The 12355-nt window shown below is 32.1% G+C and overlaps 1 protein-coding gene across 4 annotated transcripts; it reads right to left on the bottom strand.

The window, feature by feature from the left end:
- Positions 1–2152: 2152 nt before the first annotated feature.
- On the bottom strand, positions 2153–12118 carry LOC139500895 (micronuclear linker histone polyprotein-like). Of its 4 annotated transcripts, none has more exons than XM_071289789.1 (4): positions 12028–12118; positions 7425–7527; positions 4458–5471; positions 2153–4415 (listed from the first exon to the last, which is right to left on the bottom strand). In XM_071289789.1, the coding sequence occupies exons 3-4, from the start codon at positions 5456–5458 to the stop codon at positions 3269–3271; spliced, it is 2148 nt and encodes a 715-aa protein (XP_071145890.1). In that variant the 5' UTR covers positions 5459–5471; positions 7425–7527; positions 12028–12118; the 3' UTR covers positions 2153–3268. The 4 variants fall into 4 exon arrangements, with proteins under 4 accessions (XP_071145890.1, XP_071145891.1, XP_071145888.1 ...); XM_071289790.1 differs by having other exon boundaries at positions 12071–12110; XM_071289787.1 differs by having other exon boundaries at positions 2153–5471.
- Positions 12119–12355: the final 237 nt, after the last annotated feature.

Genomic DNA, 12355 nt, shown 5'->3' with positions numbered 1-12355 from the left:
CCCACCCTCTTAAACTGATGTAACTGCTTATAATTATTAAATCATAAACTATAAGATTTAAAACATATCAGGATAAAACCAGATGCTCTGCAGGGCGCAGCTTTATACGACCGCAGAGGTTGAACCCTGAACGGTTGGGGCAAGTATGGACACAACATTCAAGCTGGATTCAGCTCTAAATTTGGATTGTGATTAAATAGTTGACACAGCATAGGTTTCGGACACAGAATGAATGTGGTCTTACTCTAATGAACTTAAAATATTTGTTTTGCCTTTGAGCAATTCACTATGCTGTTGAATATTAATCCTCTCAAAAAAATGTTTGAAGAAATTTTCTTTTAATTTATCAAATCTGAAATGAGAAAAATTTAACCCCCCCCCCCCCTTTTTGTTCACATCCCCCTTTCCCTTTTTCCAAAACTGATCTCAATTCAAATTTCTATTGGAGTTTGCAACAATAACTACTCATTTAAATACATCATAAAATATTAAAATGTAACAAAAGGTGCTTGTTATCACTGAATGGTAAAGATTGTTTTAATTTATCAGTTGGTAGTAAAAGTGAATATACATTGTATATTGTATAAATCAATGATTTAAGTTGATTCAACTACTATTCTGGACAAAGAAAGATAACTCCAATCAATTGAAAATTTCTTGCTATTGCACAATATTGTGCAATTAGATATTTCTTGCTATTGTGCAATACTGTGCAATTGAAAATATTTGCTATTGCACAATACTGTGCAATTGAAGATTTCTTGCTATTGCGCAATACTGAGCAATTGAAAAAAAATTCTTGCTATTGCACAATACTGTACAATTGAAGATTTCTTGCTATTGCTGAATACTGTGCAATTGAAAATTTCTTGCTATTGCACAATACAATATATAATAATTTGGATCCTGATTTGAACAAACTTGAAAACTGGGCCCATAATCAAAAATCTAAGTACATGTTTAGATTCAGCATATAAAAAAAAACCAAGAATTCAATTTTTGTTAAAATCAAACTTAGTTTAATTTTGGACCCTTTGGACTTTAATGTAGACCGATTTGAAAACAGGACTAAAAATTAAGAATCTACATACACAGTTAGATTTGGCATATCAAAGAACCCCAATTATTCAATTTTTGATGAAATCAAACAAAGTTTAATTTTGGACCCTGATTTGGACCAACTTGAAAACTGGGCAAATAATCAAAAATCTAAGTACATGTTTAGATTCAGCATATCAAAAAACCCCAAGAATTCAATTTTTGTTAAAATGAAACTAGTTTAATTTTGGACCCTTTGGACCTTAATGTAGACCAATTTGAAAACGGGACCAAAACATAAGAATCTACATACACAGTTAGATTCAGCATATCAAAGAACCCCAATTATTCAATTTTTGATGAAATCAAACAAAGTTCAATTTTGGACCCTTTGGGCCCCTTATTCCTAAACTGTTGGGACCAAAAACTCCCAAAATCAAACCCAACCTTCCTTTAGAGGTCATGGACCTTGTGTTTAAATTTCATAGATTTCTATTTACTTATACTAAAGTTATGGTGCGAAAACCAAGAATAATGCTTACTTGGGACCCTTTTTGGCCCCTTATTCCTAAACTGTTCAGACTTCAACTCCCACGATCAATCCCAACCTTCTTTTTGTGGTCATACACCTTGTGTCAAAATTTCATTGATTTCTATTTACTTATACTAAAGTTATTGTGCGAAAACCAAGAATAATGCTTATTTGGGCCCTTTTTTTGGCCCCTAATTCCTAAACTGTTTGAACTAAAACTCCCAAAATCAACCTTAACCTTCCTTTTGTGGTCATAAACCTTATGTCAAAATTTCATAGATTTCTATTTACTTACACTAAAGTTATAGTGCGAAAACCAAGAAAATGCTTATTTGGGCCCTTTTTGGCCCCTAATTCCTAAAATGTTGAGACCAAAACTCCCAAAATCAATCCCAACCTTCCTTTTGTGGTCATAAACCTTGTGTTAAAATTTCATAGATTTCTATTCACTTTTACTAAAGTTAGAGTGGGAAAACTAAAAGTATTCGGACGACGACGCAGACGAAGACGCCAACGTCATACCAATATATACGACCAAAAATTTTTCAATTTTTGCGGTCGTATAAAAAGTATCATCAATGATTATTCTATAAATGCTTTTTTAATAAGGTAACTTTCAACAAATCAACAAATATTATAAATTTAAACATGTTAAAAACACCAATGAAAATTCATTTTTACACACATGTCATGCTGGTCTGTCACTATATAGATTCAATTATCGATCAATTGTAACATCATTGAGGATCCCAAATCCCCTTGTTTTCTTTTTTATACACACTACCCCCTCACCTTAGTATTAGTTAGGTGCATGTATTTTATACTTATCTTATACTTATACCCTCAGAAACTTGTAACAAAGTCATTATTTTATGTAGAAATGAATAAGTTTCAATAAAATTACTTTTTGAGTTGACCCCTTAGGCAGGTATAACAAGCAGATAATATCACAATGCATACACTCTGAACAAAAAAAATACAAATCTTATAAAGTTAAACAAAATTTGTTACAATAAAATATGTGAAAATATTACAACTAACCAAGTACATATGCATACATTATATAAGCATGATGAGTATTACTAAACATATCATGAAACTTTAGAAAAACAATTTAACAATATGTAAAATCTCAACCAATTAAAAATCTGATTTCATTGTAATAATATCCAAGGCAGTGTGATCAAAAGTACAATATATATCAAATGGTTTACAATTTACAAAACAATTTAGAATACTCTTATGTGTGAAAGTAGCTTCTCAATTAAAACATAATGTTATAATCCAGTGCAACTTTATGTTGCAACAATTATCGATAATAATGTCTATCTGTGGATTATTTTATCTCATGATGAAGGTTTTTGTCTAGCAGTTTTCAGAATAAGATAGTTTAAAGCCAGAATTAAACAAATATATTTGATCTAGCAGCTTTGAAAATGTGATACATGTTGTTTGTTTGAAGCAAGGATCAAACAAGTTAATTTGGTGTTATATTGTTTTTTAGTACATGTATCGCATAATACATGTAATATAAGTGCTAGAGATTCAAAACAACCATGTGTATACTCGATGAAAAAAAAACCAACATTTGTTGTGAATAAGACATTTCTTTTATTGAAACAATTAATGCAGCTACCCAATAATCACACTTTGACTGTGACATGCATGACCCTCAGTAAAATTTATCCCCCAAAAATATCAACCTTTAAAAACTTTCTTCATTGGTGTAATAAAAGCGTCAATAAAATCCCATAATGCATTTGACTTCCGTTTCCTTGGTGATCTCCTTAAATTAGAAGGTGGGGAATCTGATTTTGATATTGTTTGCAATTTCATTGATTCTTCTATTTCTTCTTTTTCAACTTCATGACGATCCATCTGATTCCGTGTAACACGCTTTGATTTCTTACTGAAGGAATTGTATCTTAAATTTTCAAGTCGGTCTGATTCCTTTCCACTTGGTTGATATGGCCTAAAAAGGTCAATTTTCGGTGATGGTTTCTTAATTCCATCCTTTGAATTTTGTGGTCCTTTTCCTCTTTGTAACTTTCCAGAATTATTTCTTTTCTTTCCTTGTGGTGACAGACTCCTGCTCCGGAGTGAATATTTCACTGCAGTCAGAGCAGACTGATCCGAACCTCGAGTTACAGATGATGATCTAGAAGAACTAGTCTGTGAAATGCTATCCGTCTTATTATCCTGATTTTTTGTTGTAACAGTTTTCATGCTTCGAAGCCTACGACTTTCCTTTGTAGAGGGTGGTGATTCTTTCCTGGCACAGCGTGATGACTTTTTAATTCTTAACTTTTCAGGTGAAACAGATGGTTTATTTTGTAAAATAGGTCTCCTTACTGGTTTTACACTATAGTTTTCAACCGGTTTCTTCTGTGACATTGATTTTACTGGGGTCTGACTCCTATTTTTTCTTTCCTTCAATGTATTTTTCTTAGAACTTCCAGTGTTTGATCCAGAACTGATAGAGTGAGTCCTACTCCTTGTTAGTCGGTCAACACATGTTTTAATTGGTAACTGTTTTGTCGTTTTCAACCTTTTATTTGAACGCCAAGATCTTTGTTTGCTACTGTGAGTATTTGGAGTTTTCTTTGACACAAATTTTGGAGTTCCTTTTGATTTTGTTTTCTGCTGTAACTTAGAACCATTTTGTTGTAAAGTTTTGGTATAATCTGCACCACTTGATTTTGCAGACTGGCTTCTAAGTTCCCTCTCTTGTGAAGATACCGATTCATCTTCAGAATAATGGACTGATCGCCTTCCAGATGTTTTACGAATACCCAATAATGAATTACCTTCCAAACTTTGCTTATCGATCTCACTTCTAGCTAACCTAGCATGCCGTGTCTTGCTATCGATCTGACTTCTAGCTAACCTAGCATGCCGTGTCTTGCTATCAATAAATCGTTCACATTCTGATACATTAACTGTATCAGTTAAGGTGTTTTCATTTCTCCGACTTCTGACCTCAGAGGTACATGCATCTACCTGTTTTTGTTGTGACCTTGTAACATTTCCAATATCTCCAAGTTTACCTTTCACTGGAATTGATATTTTGTCTGAAACATGTACATCTGTCAATCTGTCATTCCCTCTTGATTTTGAGGTACTCCTTGTATTGTAAAATTTGTTTAGATTAACAGATCCAGGTGTATCGCAATAGACCTCAGTCCTGTACAATTTTCTTCGCTTAATATTACCAGGACTATTTGATACACCAACATTGGTAAATAGTTTTTCAACTTCTTCCTTTTTGCGTATTTCTTCTCTTTTTGTTCTCTCCCGTTTTCTAATTTTTTCCATAAGAATTTCTCTTTCTTTTTCTTCATCATTCTCAACATTTCCATCATTTCTGAGAGGTGTATCATTTGCAGTTATATCATCTTTATTCTGAATATTTTTATAAGATTCTATAATTTGCTTAGGGTCAGTTCTAACTTCTTCTGACTTTCTATTTTTAGATTTGTCATGAGACTTATCAAGATTTTTCACATGCTCTAAACTTTTTCTTTTTGCGTAAAATGTTGTTTTGTCGATTAAAGGTTTTAAATCTACCTTCAATATATACTGATAGGGACAGGCTTTCAATTGTTTTCCATTGACAAAGAAATTCAAACTTCGACACGTCTTCCAACCTTTTTTTAAAGTTGTAACAACAAAGTCTGTTGTGTGGATAGGTTTAAAAATAACACTCCGCTGGTCCATATATAGCATGGCACGCAACACATCTTCAATCTGTTTGTGTGCCTCTTGCACAGAACAAGGGAGACAATCATTGAAATCTCTCTGCGGTAAAACTTTTACCTTATAGACTGTTTCATCACACTTTATCAGCCTTGTGTCCTCTTTCAGTAAGTCAAAACCTCCAAGTGGCATTTCAAAGTCAAAGCTAAAAATACAGATGAGAATGAATTTTAAAAAATAGAGCATTCATGAAAAAAACTTCAACACCTATATCAAGGTAACTTTCGTATAAAATCTCTAACTGATATCCCCAATATACATGTACGTACTGAAAAAAAGAAACACTCAATGCAATACAAATGTAGTATCTTATTCCTTTTTAAGTAATTTTACAATAAAGGATGCTCGCTTGTCATGTTTTGGAATTTTTGTCAGATTTTCAAGATCCTCTGGTTTTATCCATGTGAATGACTTAAAATATTTTGCCCATTGACCCCCCCCAATTACCTTTTTATAAATCTTTTCCATGTATAATTATAAGCCATCTGTCATGTCTGTAAAAGTCTTAAAAAATCTTTGTTATTTTTTAATAGTTTTTGAGAACTTAAACTTTTCAATAATAAGGCTATGAAAAATCAAGAGAGAACATCTTCCGGCCAAAATTTCAATGGCTAATATCTCGAAAAACAAGCACATTGACCTATATTTTTGCTCTTTTGTTTCCTTTAATAATCCCCTATCAATTTATACTAGTGTTACGAAAAGCTTGTTATTTTAAAACAGAGTAGCTAACCTCCCTAAACATGCTAAACATGTTAAATATTGTTAAATGTAATATAACCTGTCAAATCAATGCACATTTTAGGAGCTTATAAATTAAATTTTCAAAGTGACAAAAATATTTTCTTTGCACAAAAATCTACCAACATCTGAACATTCAAAATAGTTATGGAAAGTGATCTTGTTGCAATTAGTGAAATCTTAATCTCATTAATCAACACATTCCTGCAATTTTATGTTTTAATGTCTAATTTTTAAAAATACTTTCAACATGCACAGGACATAGGAGAGGAAGCACCTGTTTGACTTGTGGAAATTTCTCTGAATGTTTTGGATAAAGTTCTTTCCCTATAATCGTAATTGTTGAAAGTTTTTGAAGAAAAGTTATATAAATTATGATGAAAATTTGTTCAGAATCAGATGTCGAAACTACAACGTTACCATTGTACAACAAAAGAACTGCAAATTGTAATTTTTTGAGAAATATTGAAATTAAAATGTGAACTGTCTACGGTGGATAACATTTTGTTCAAATGCTGAATTTATGATAAACAAACTGCCAATTGTGGTTGTTTGAGAAAATTGAAACTGAATTGTTGACTGGACAATTTCACTGGGAAAAATGACAATGATGGTCAATACTTTATGACGTTTATTATTTAACAGATTATTAGAGAACCATCGGATGGTGATATGTAAGCAGATTACCTGTGATTACAACATATACATGTAACACCAGTTGTTAACCTTAATAAAAAGAGGGTCATATAAAACCTGTCAAAAACATGAAGTGACGTAGATTTATAGTATTTTCTTGCAAAAATATTTTTACACTTTTAAATTTAAGTGACAAAACAGATTCGAAAAACCTTTTGTCATTTTGAAAACCTTTACGTGAATGATGAAAATGACAAGCGCTTAAACAAATTCACAGCATAAATATAATGTTACGAGTGACATCTTACATTTTCTGACTTCACCAACTCCAAATTTGTAAACCCATTTATATCTAACACATATTTTTACTTCTGTACGTCAGAGTGATAAGTTCTAATTCATCTTTTCAGAATCTAATGCATTCTGGGTAATTTTTTTAATGTACATGTATGTAGTGTCAAGGTTAGATTTATGTTTAAACAAAAACTTAGGGACGACATCAAAAGATCAATGCAAGATAAAAAACTTAATTCAAATAGTTTGGGGTGGGGGTGGGGTTGAACTGCTGCAAGATGTGGTTATCCAACATTGATTTTTACATATATCTATATGGGTCAATCAATTTTTCCCAAATTAAGTTAAGAGGGGGGTGGGGGTCAGTGAAAAAACTATGTGAATTAAGTTTTTTATCCTTCATTGAACTTTTGAGGTCGTCCCTTACCTTGCTGCTCCTTGAAATCTTCAACTTATTCAAGATCTTCCTTTTTGGGGTTTTTAGGCATTATTCTTACCAATGCAACCATTAAACATGTTAAACCATTTCTCTGAAAAATATAGCAATAGCCAATACATCACTGCTCACTGTACATACATCACTTTATTTTTTGAATAAATTCAAGAAAGTCTAAAAAGTACAAGACCTTTAACATATTGAACATGTTTAAGGTACATTGCTAATTTGTTGTAGCCAAATCAGGGGTTAAACTTATACAAGTGTCTTTTACTTAAGAATTGCTTCTTATTGTAAATTCATTGGAGTGTTAAAGTGTTGAACAAGGTACATTTTGTATGAAGTGTGGAAACACTGCATTCTAAAAATGTGTGCATGGTCTACGCTTTTACATTCCTGTAAAATAACTATAGGTAGCAATACACAATAAGGATAAAAACTTAAAATTGACACTCATAATTTTTAAACACCCTCTGTCCCCTCCTGTCTAACAAATAAGGCTTAATATTTGTGTTATGCATGTATATATTTATAGAATCTTCCATAGATTTGATTTCTAATAGTTATAATGGTGAAATATAATCTCTTTTTGGTGTAACCATGGCAACAATCTGCATTTTAGGATACAAAATATTGCAAAAAAAGGGGGGTGAACATGTCACAAAAGTCTCCAAAATTAGGTCCAAAGGAAAATTTCTATCAACTACAGTGATACCTTTCCTGAAACCATAGACATATACCATTGTATACCTATCAAGAGGTCCAAAAAAAATCATATGCATTTCTGCTTGTTTTTCCATAAAATTCATGAAATTGCATTGAAAAGATAAGTGCAAAATCTTTGTTCATAATCACTACAATAATTTATGGACCTATGGACGGTACGAATAGGAAAATACAGACTGTCAAACAGAAAAATGGCCTATAAAACATGCTAAAAACAATCTAAATGTTCATATAAACCCACTAAGAAGGCTATATCATTCTTCAATTATCTAAAAATCAATTTTATTGTACAAAAACTTTCATATTTAAAAAATTCACCATGGCCATAATGCGAAACTAAACTTCTAACGGTGTATTGCTACTATAAGTATAATTCAATATTAATAATTAAATTTGTTTGATAAACTTCAGTGTCATAAAAACATGATTTCTATCAAGTTTATCTTTTATTTACCTGATCATTTTATTGTGGGAGCTCATGTCTGATGTCTACATGAATGTTATATTTCATTTTGAAGTTATAATTAATTTTAATAACATGAGATAGCATTGGTGTTAGCCAATCAAAATAAAATAATTATTTACCAGTTATGATTAAACAATTGTTTTTTATCACTACTCCATGGTGCTCATGTTTCCAAAAAATAGAATGCTCTTTGGTCTATTTGCTTGGTAGGTTTTACAGTTTATTTGAAATGATTTTGGAACAATTTCTTAATTAGGAAAAACTTTGAAGTAATTATTCTATTTTATAAATGAAGACGTCAAATCAGCCTATATTAAACAATTGACCTACATGTACATGTATGTCTGAAAATTTAATTATAATGTAGGTAAATTCCCATGGGGACTTTTTTTAGATCTAGCTCACATATCTAAGTACAAATGTACTGGCCTTAACACTCCTGAAATTTTTATTTATATGTCATGGTGTGTTATTTGGCTTATTTTTTGGTTAGTGTTATTTTGGATAGAAAATTTTATGTTTGTATTTTGTAAATAAACAGCTGTGCCATGAGCGCATGATACGCCCTACGTCTTGTGTGGAAGTTTTATGCAATAATCATAAATAGTTTCTGAGTTTTAAGCAATAACCATATAACGGCGCGACATGTAAAAAAAACCTCCCCCTTTTTTACAAAATACTCAATAACTCAAAAATGAAATTTTGAATCATCACCAAAAAGTATACAGATATTAAGATTAATATAACTAAGACATGAGTAAAGTTTTAAGCAATAATCATAAATCGTTTTTGAGATATGGCGCGACATGTAAAAAAACCCTCCCCCTTTTTTACAAAATACTCAATAACTCAAAAATGAAATTTTGAATCATCACCAAAAAGTATACAGATATTAAGATTAATATAACTAAGAAGTGTTTAAAGTTTTAAGCCATAATCAAGAATCGTTTTGGAGATAAATGTACGGTGCGACATGTGAAAAAAACACACCCTTGTTTTAGTTACAAAGTGCCGTAACTCAAAAAGTTTTAATCTTATTTTCACTAAAAAGTATACAGATCATTTGACCATCATAAGAAACAGTTCTATATTAAGTTTCATGAAATTTGGATAAGTCGTTCTCAAGTTACGGTGCGACATGTTTTTGTCGAGCCTTCGACTTTAGTCGAAAAAGCGAGACTAAGCGATCCTACATTCCGTCGGCGTCGGCGTCGTCGGCGGCGTCAACAAATATTCACTCTGTGGTTAAAGTTTTTGAAAATTTAATAACTTTCTTAAACTGTACTGGATTTCTACCAAACTTTGACAGAAGCTTGTTTATGATCATAAGATAGTATCCAGAAGTAAATTTTGTAAAAATAAAATTCCATTTTTTCCATATTTTACTATAAATGGACTTAGTTTTTTCTGCGGGGAAACAGAACATTCACTCTGTGGTTAAAGTTTTTAGAATTTTAATAACTTTCTCCAACTATCCTGGGTTTGTACCAAACTTGGACAGAAGCTTGTTTATGATCATAAGATGATATCCAGAAGTAAATTTTGTAAAAATAAAATTTCATTTTTTCTGTATTTTACTTATAAATGGACTTAGTTTTTCTGCGGGGAACCATTACATTCACTCTGTGGTTAAAGTTTTTAGAATTTTAATAACTTTCTTAAACTATCCTGGGTTTGTACCAAACTTGGACAGAAGCTTGTTTATGATCATAAGATAGTATCCAGAAGTAAATTTTGTAAATAAATAAATCCATTTTTTCCATATTTTACTTTTAAATGGACTTAGTTTTTCTGCAGGGAACCATTACATTCACTCTGTGGTTAAAGTTTTTAAAATTTTAATAACCTTCTTAAACTATCCTGGGTTTGTACCAAACTTGGACAAAAGCTTATTTATGATCATAAGATTGTATCCAGAAGTAAAGTTTGTAAAAAGATTACTCCGTTTTTTCTGTAATTTACTTTTAAATGGACTTAGATTTTCTTACAATCATATAATAGTAACAAAAGGAATATTTTATTGATTTTTTTTCTCATTGTTGTTGAGCCTGAGATTTACAGCAAAAATAGGCGAGACACTGGGTTCCGCGGAACCCTTACAAATTTTTTTTAATTTGTATACCATAATACGTCCCGTCAAAATTTTGACGGGCGTATAAAAATTGTAATTAATCTGTTTCATTAATTTTACCTATGCTGTGGCATTAGTACTCGAAATGTCACAGTTTGCTCAAAGCACTTTATTTTGAAAACTTAATTGGAATTAGCATATATGTCACTTTGAAAGTTTATGATTTTATAAAAACATTATATTTTAAAATGTCTATTTTTTTCTAATGAGAGTACATTTGTACTATTAACATGTCGAGACATATTTATTTATTTTGGATTTTAGTATAAATATCGTTGGTAAATTTGGCAGTCAGTGTTTCGGAAGCGTAACCTCACACTACTCATGTCATTATACTGGACCTATAAGAATGTCTACCAGTCTACCAGTTGATGGTCTAGTGTTGAGACAATATTTATCTCATAAATTTAACTTTAGAAAATACTTTTGAGAACCATTTATTTTGAGACTTTTACAAAATGCAGAAATCGATGGGTCTCTGTGAAAACTGTTAAACACATGTTAAAATATGGAAAAATAAAGGTTGCAGGTAGGTGAAACTTACATAAATGAAGAGATAAATGAAAAATGAACAGATTGATGCCCGATTTATATATTTCCAAGGCCCTCAATCGGCACCAGAAGCGACGAAGCAGCACATCTATTTTGGGTGGGAAAATATCCACTTTTTGATATGGGACGAGCTCTGACGTCCCACGGCCCCAGCTTGTCTGACAAAACAGCCCATGGACGTCAGAGTAATCTCGGACTACTTAAAAAGGTGATGTCTAAATAATTATGACGCTACTAGACTCTAGTCTTCCAAGAGTTGGAATACTTTTAATATTGACTGGGAAAGGTAACAGGAGTTTGAAATCCTAGCAATAGCGGTGTAAAAATATGCCAAACTTGACTATCACAGTAGAGTGGGTCTCGTTAGGGTCTAAGCGTGAAGCAAGATTGCTGATTTTTTGTAAGCTGACATGTGAAAGTCAAAATTATTGTGCCATGTAAGGGTGAAATGAAGTATAGCTGTGAGCGGGACACAGGAAATTACCAAAAAATGAGAATTGCTTTTGTACATAGAGTAAGCAGGATACGGGAATCTGACAAAACAGTAAGCGGGATCCAGGATCAGAACCCACCAAATTATGAGACCCCCAGTAGAACCAGCAGATATTCAGTCTTTTAACATAGTGTTATTTCACTGAAGTCTGGATCATCTTATTCAAAGGTTTGCGTGACATGTTTGTTTTGATCGTACAATCTATAAATTATCTGTATTTTTTTACATTCATGCAGTACGCATCATTCTTTTCCTTGTCATCTGTTTACCATTTTCAAAGATGGCGGTATTTGTGTATTTGGGTTCAATGGTAATATACAGATCGTTTTCGGATACATTAGATTCCGGATAATGAAGATGCATAGTACAGAACATATTTTATTTCCAATTAAGGGCCCACAAGGGGCATACAGAGCAGTGGCGGATCCAGAGGGGGGGGGGGGGGTTCTGGGGGTTGGAACCCCCCTTTTTTTGGCCGATCAATGCATTTGAATGGGGACATATAGTTGGACCCCCCCTTTATCCTGGGTTGGGAACCCCCCCTTTTTAAAATG

Source organism: Mytilus edulis, chromosome 13 (assembly GCF_963676685.1).
Source record: "Mytilus edulis chromosome 13, xbMytEdul2.2, whole genome shotgun sequence".
Classification (NCBI taxonomy): domain Eukaryota; kingdom Metazoa; phylum Mollusca; class Bivalvia; order Mytilida; family Mytilidae; genus Mytilus; species Mytilus edulis.
This window is presented reverse-complemented; position numbering and strand designations above follow the sequence as displayed.

What these genes read in the sequence shown, in the direction of transcription:
- LOC139500895 (XM_071289787.1), bottom strand. Translation starts at nt 5,458, where the DNA reads ATGCCACTTGGAGGTTTTGACTTACTGAAAGAGGACACAAGGCTGATA.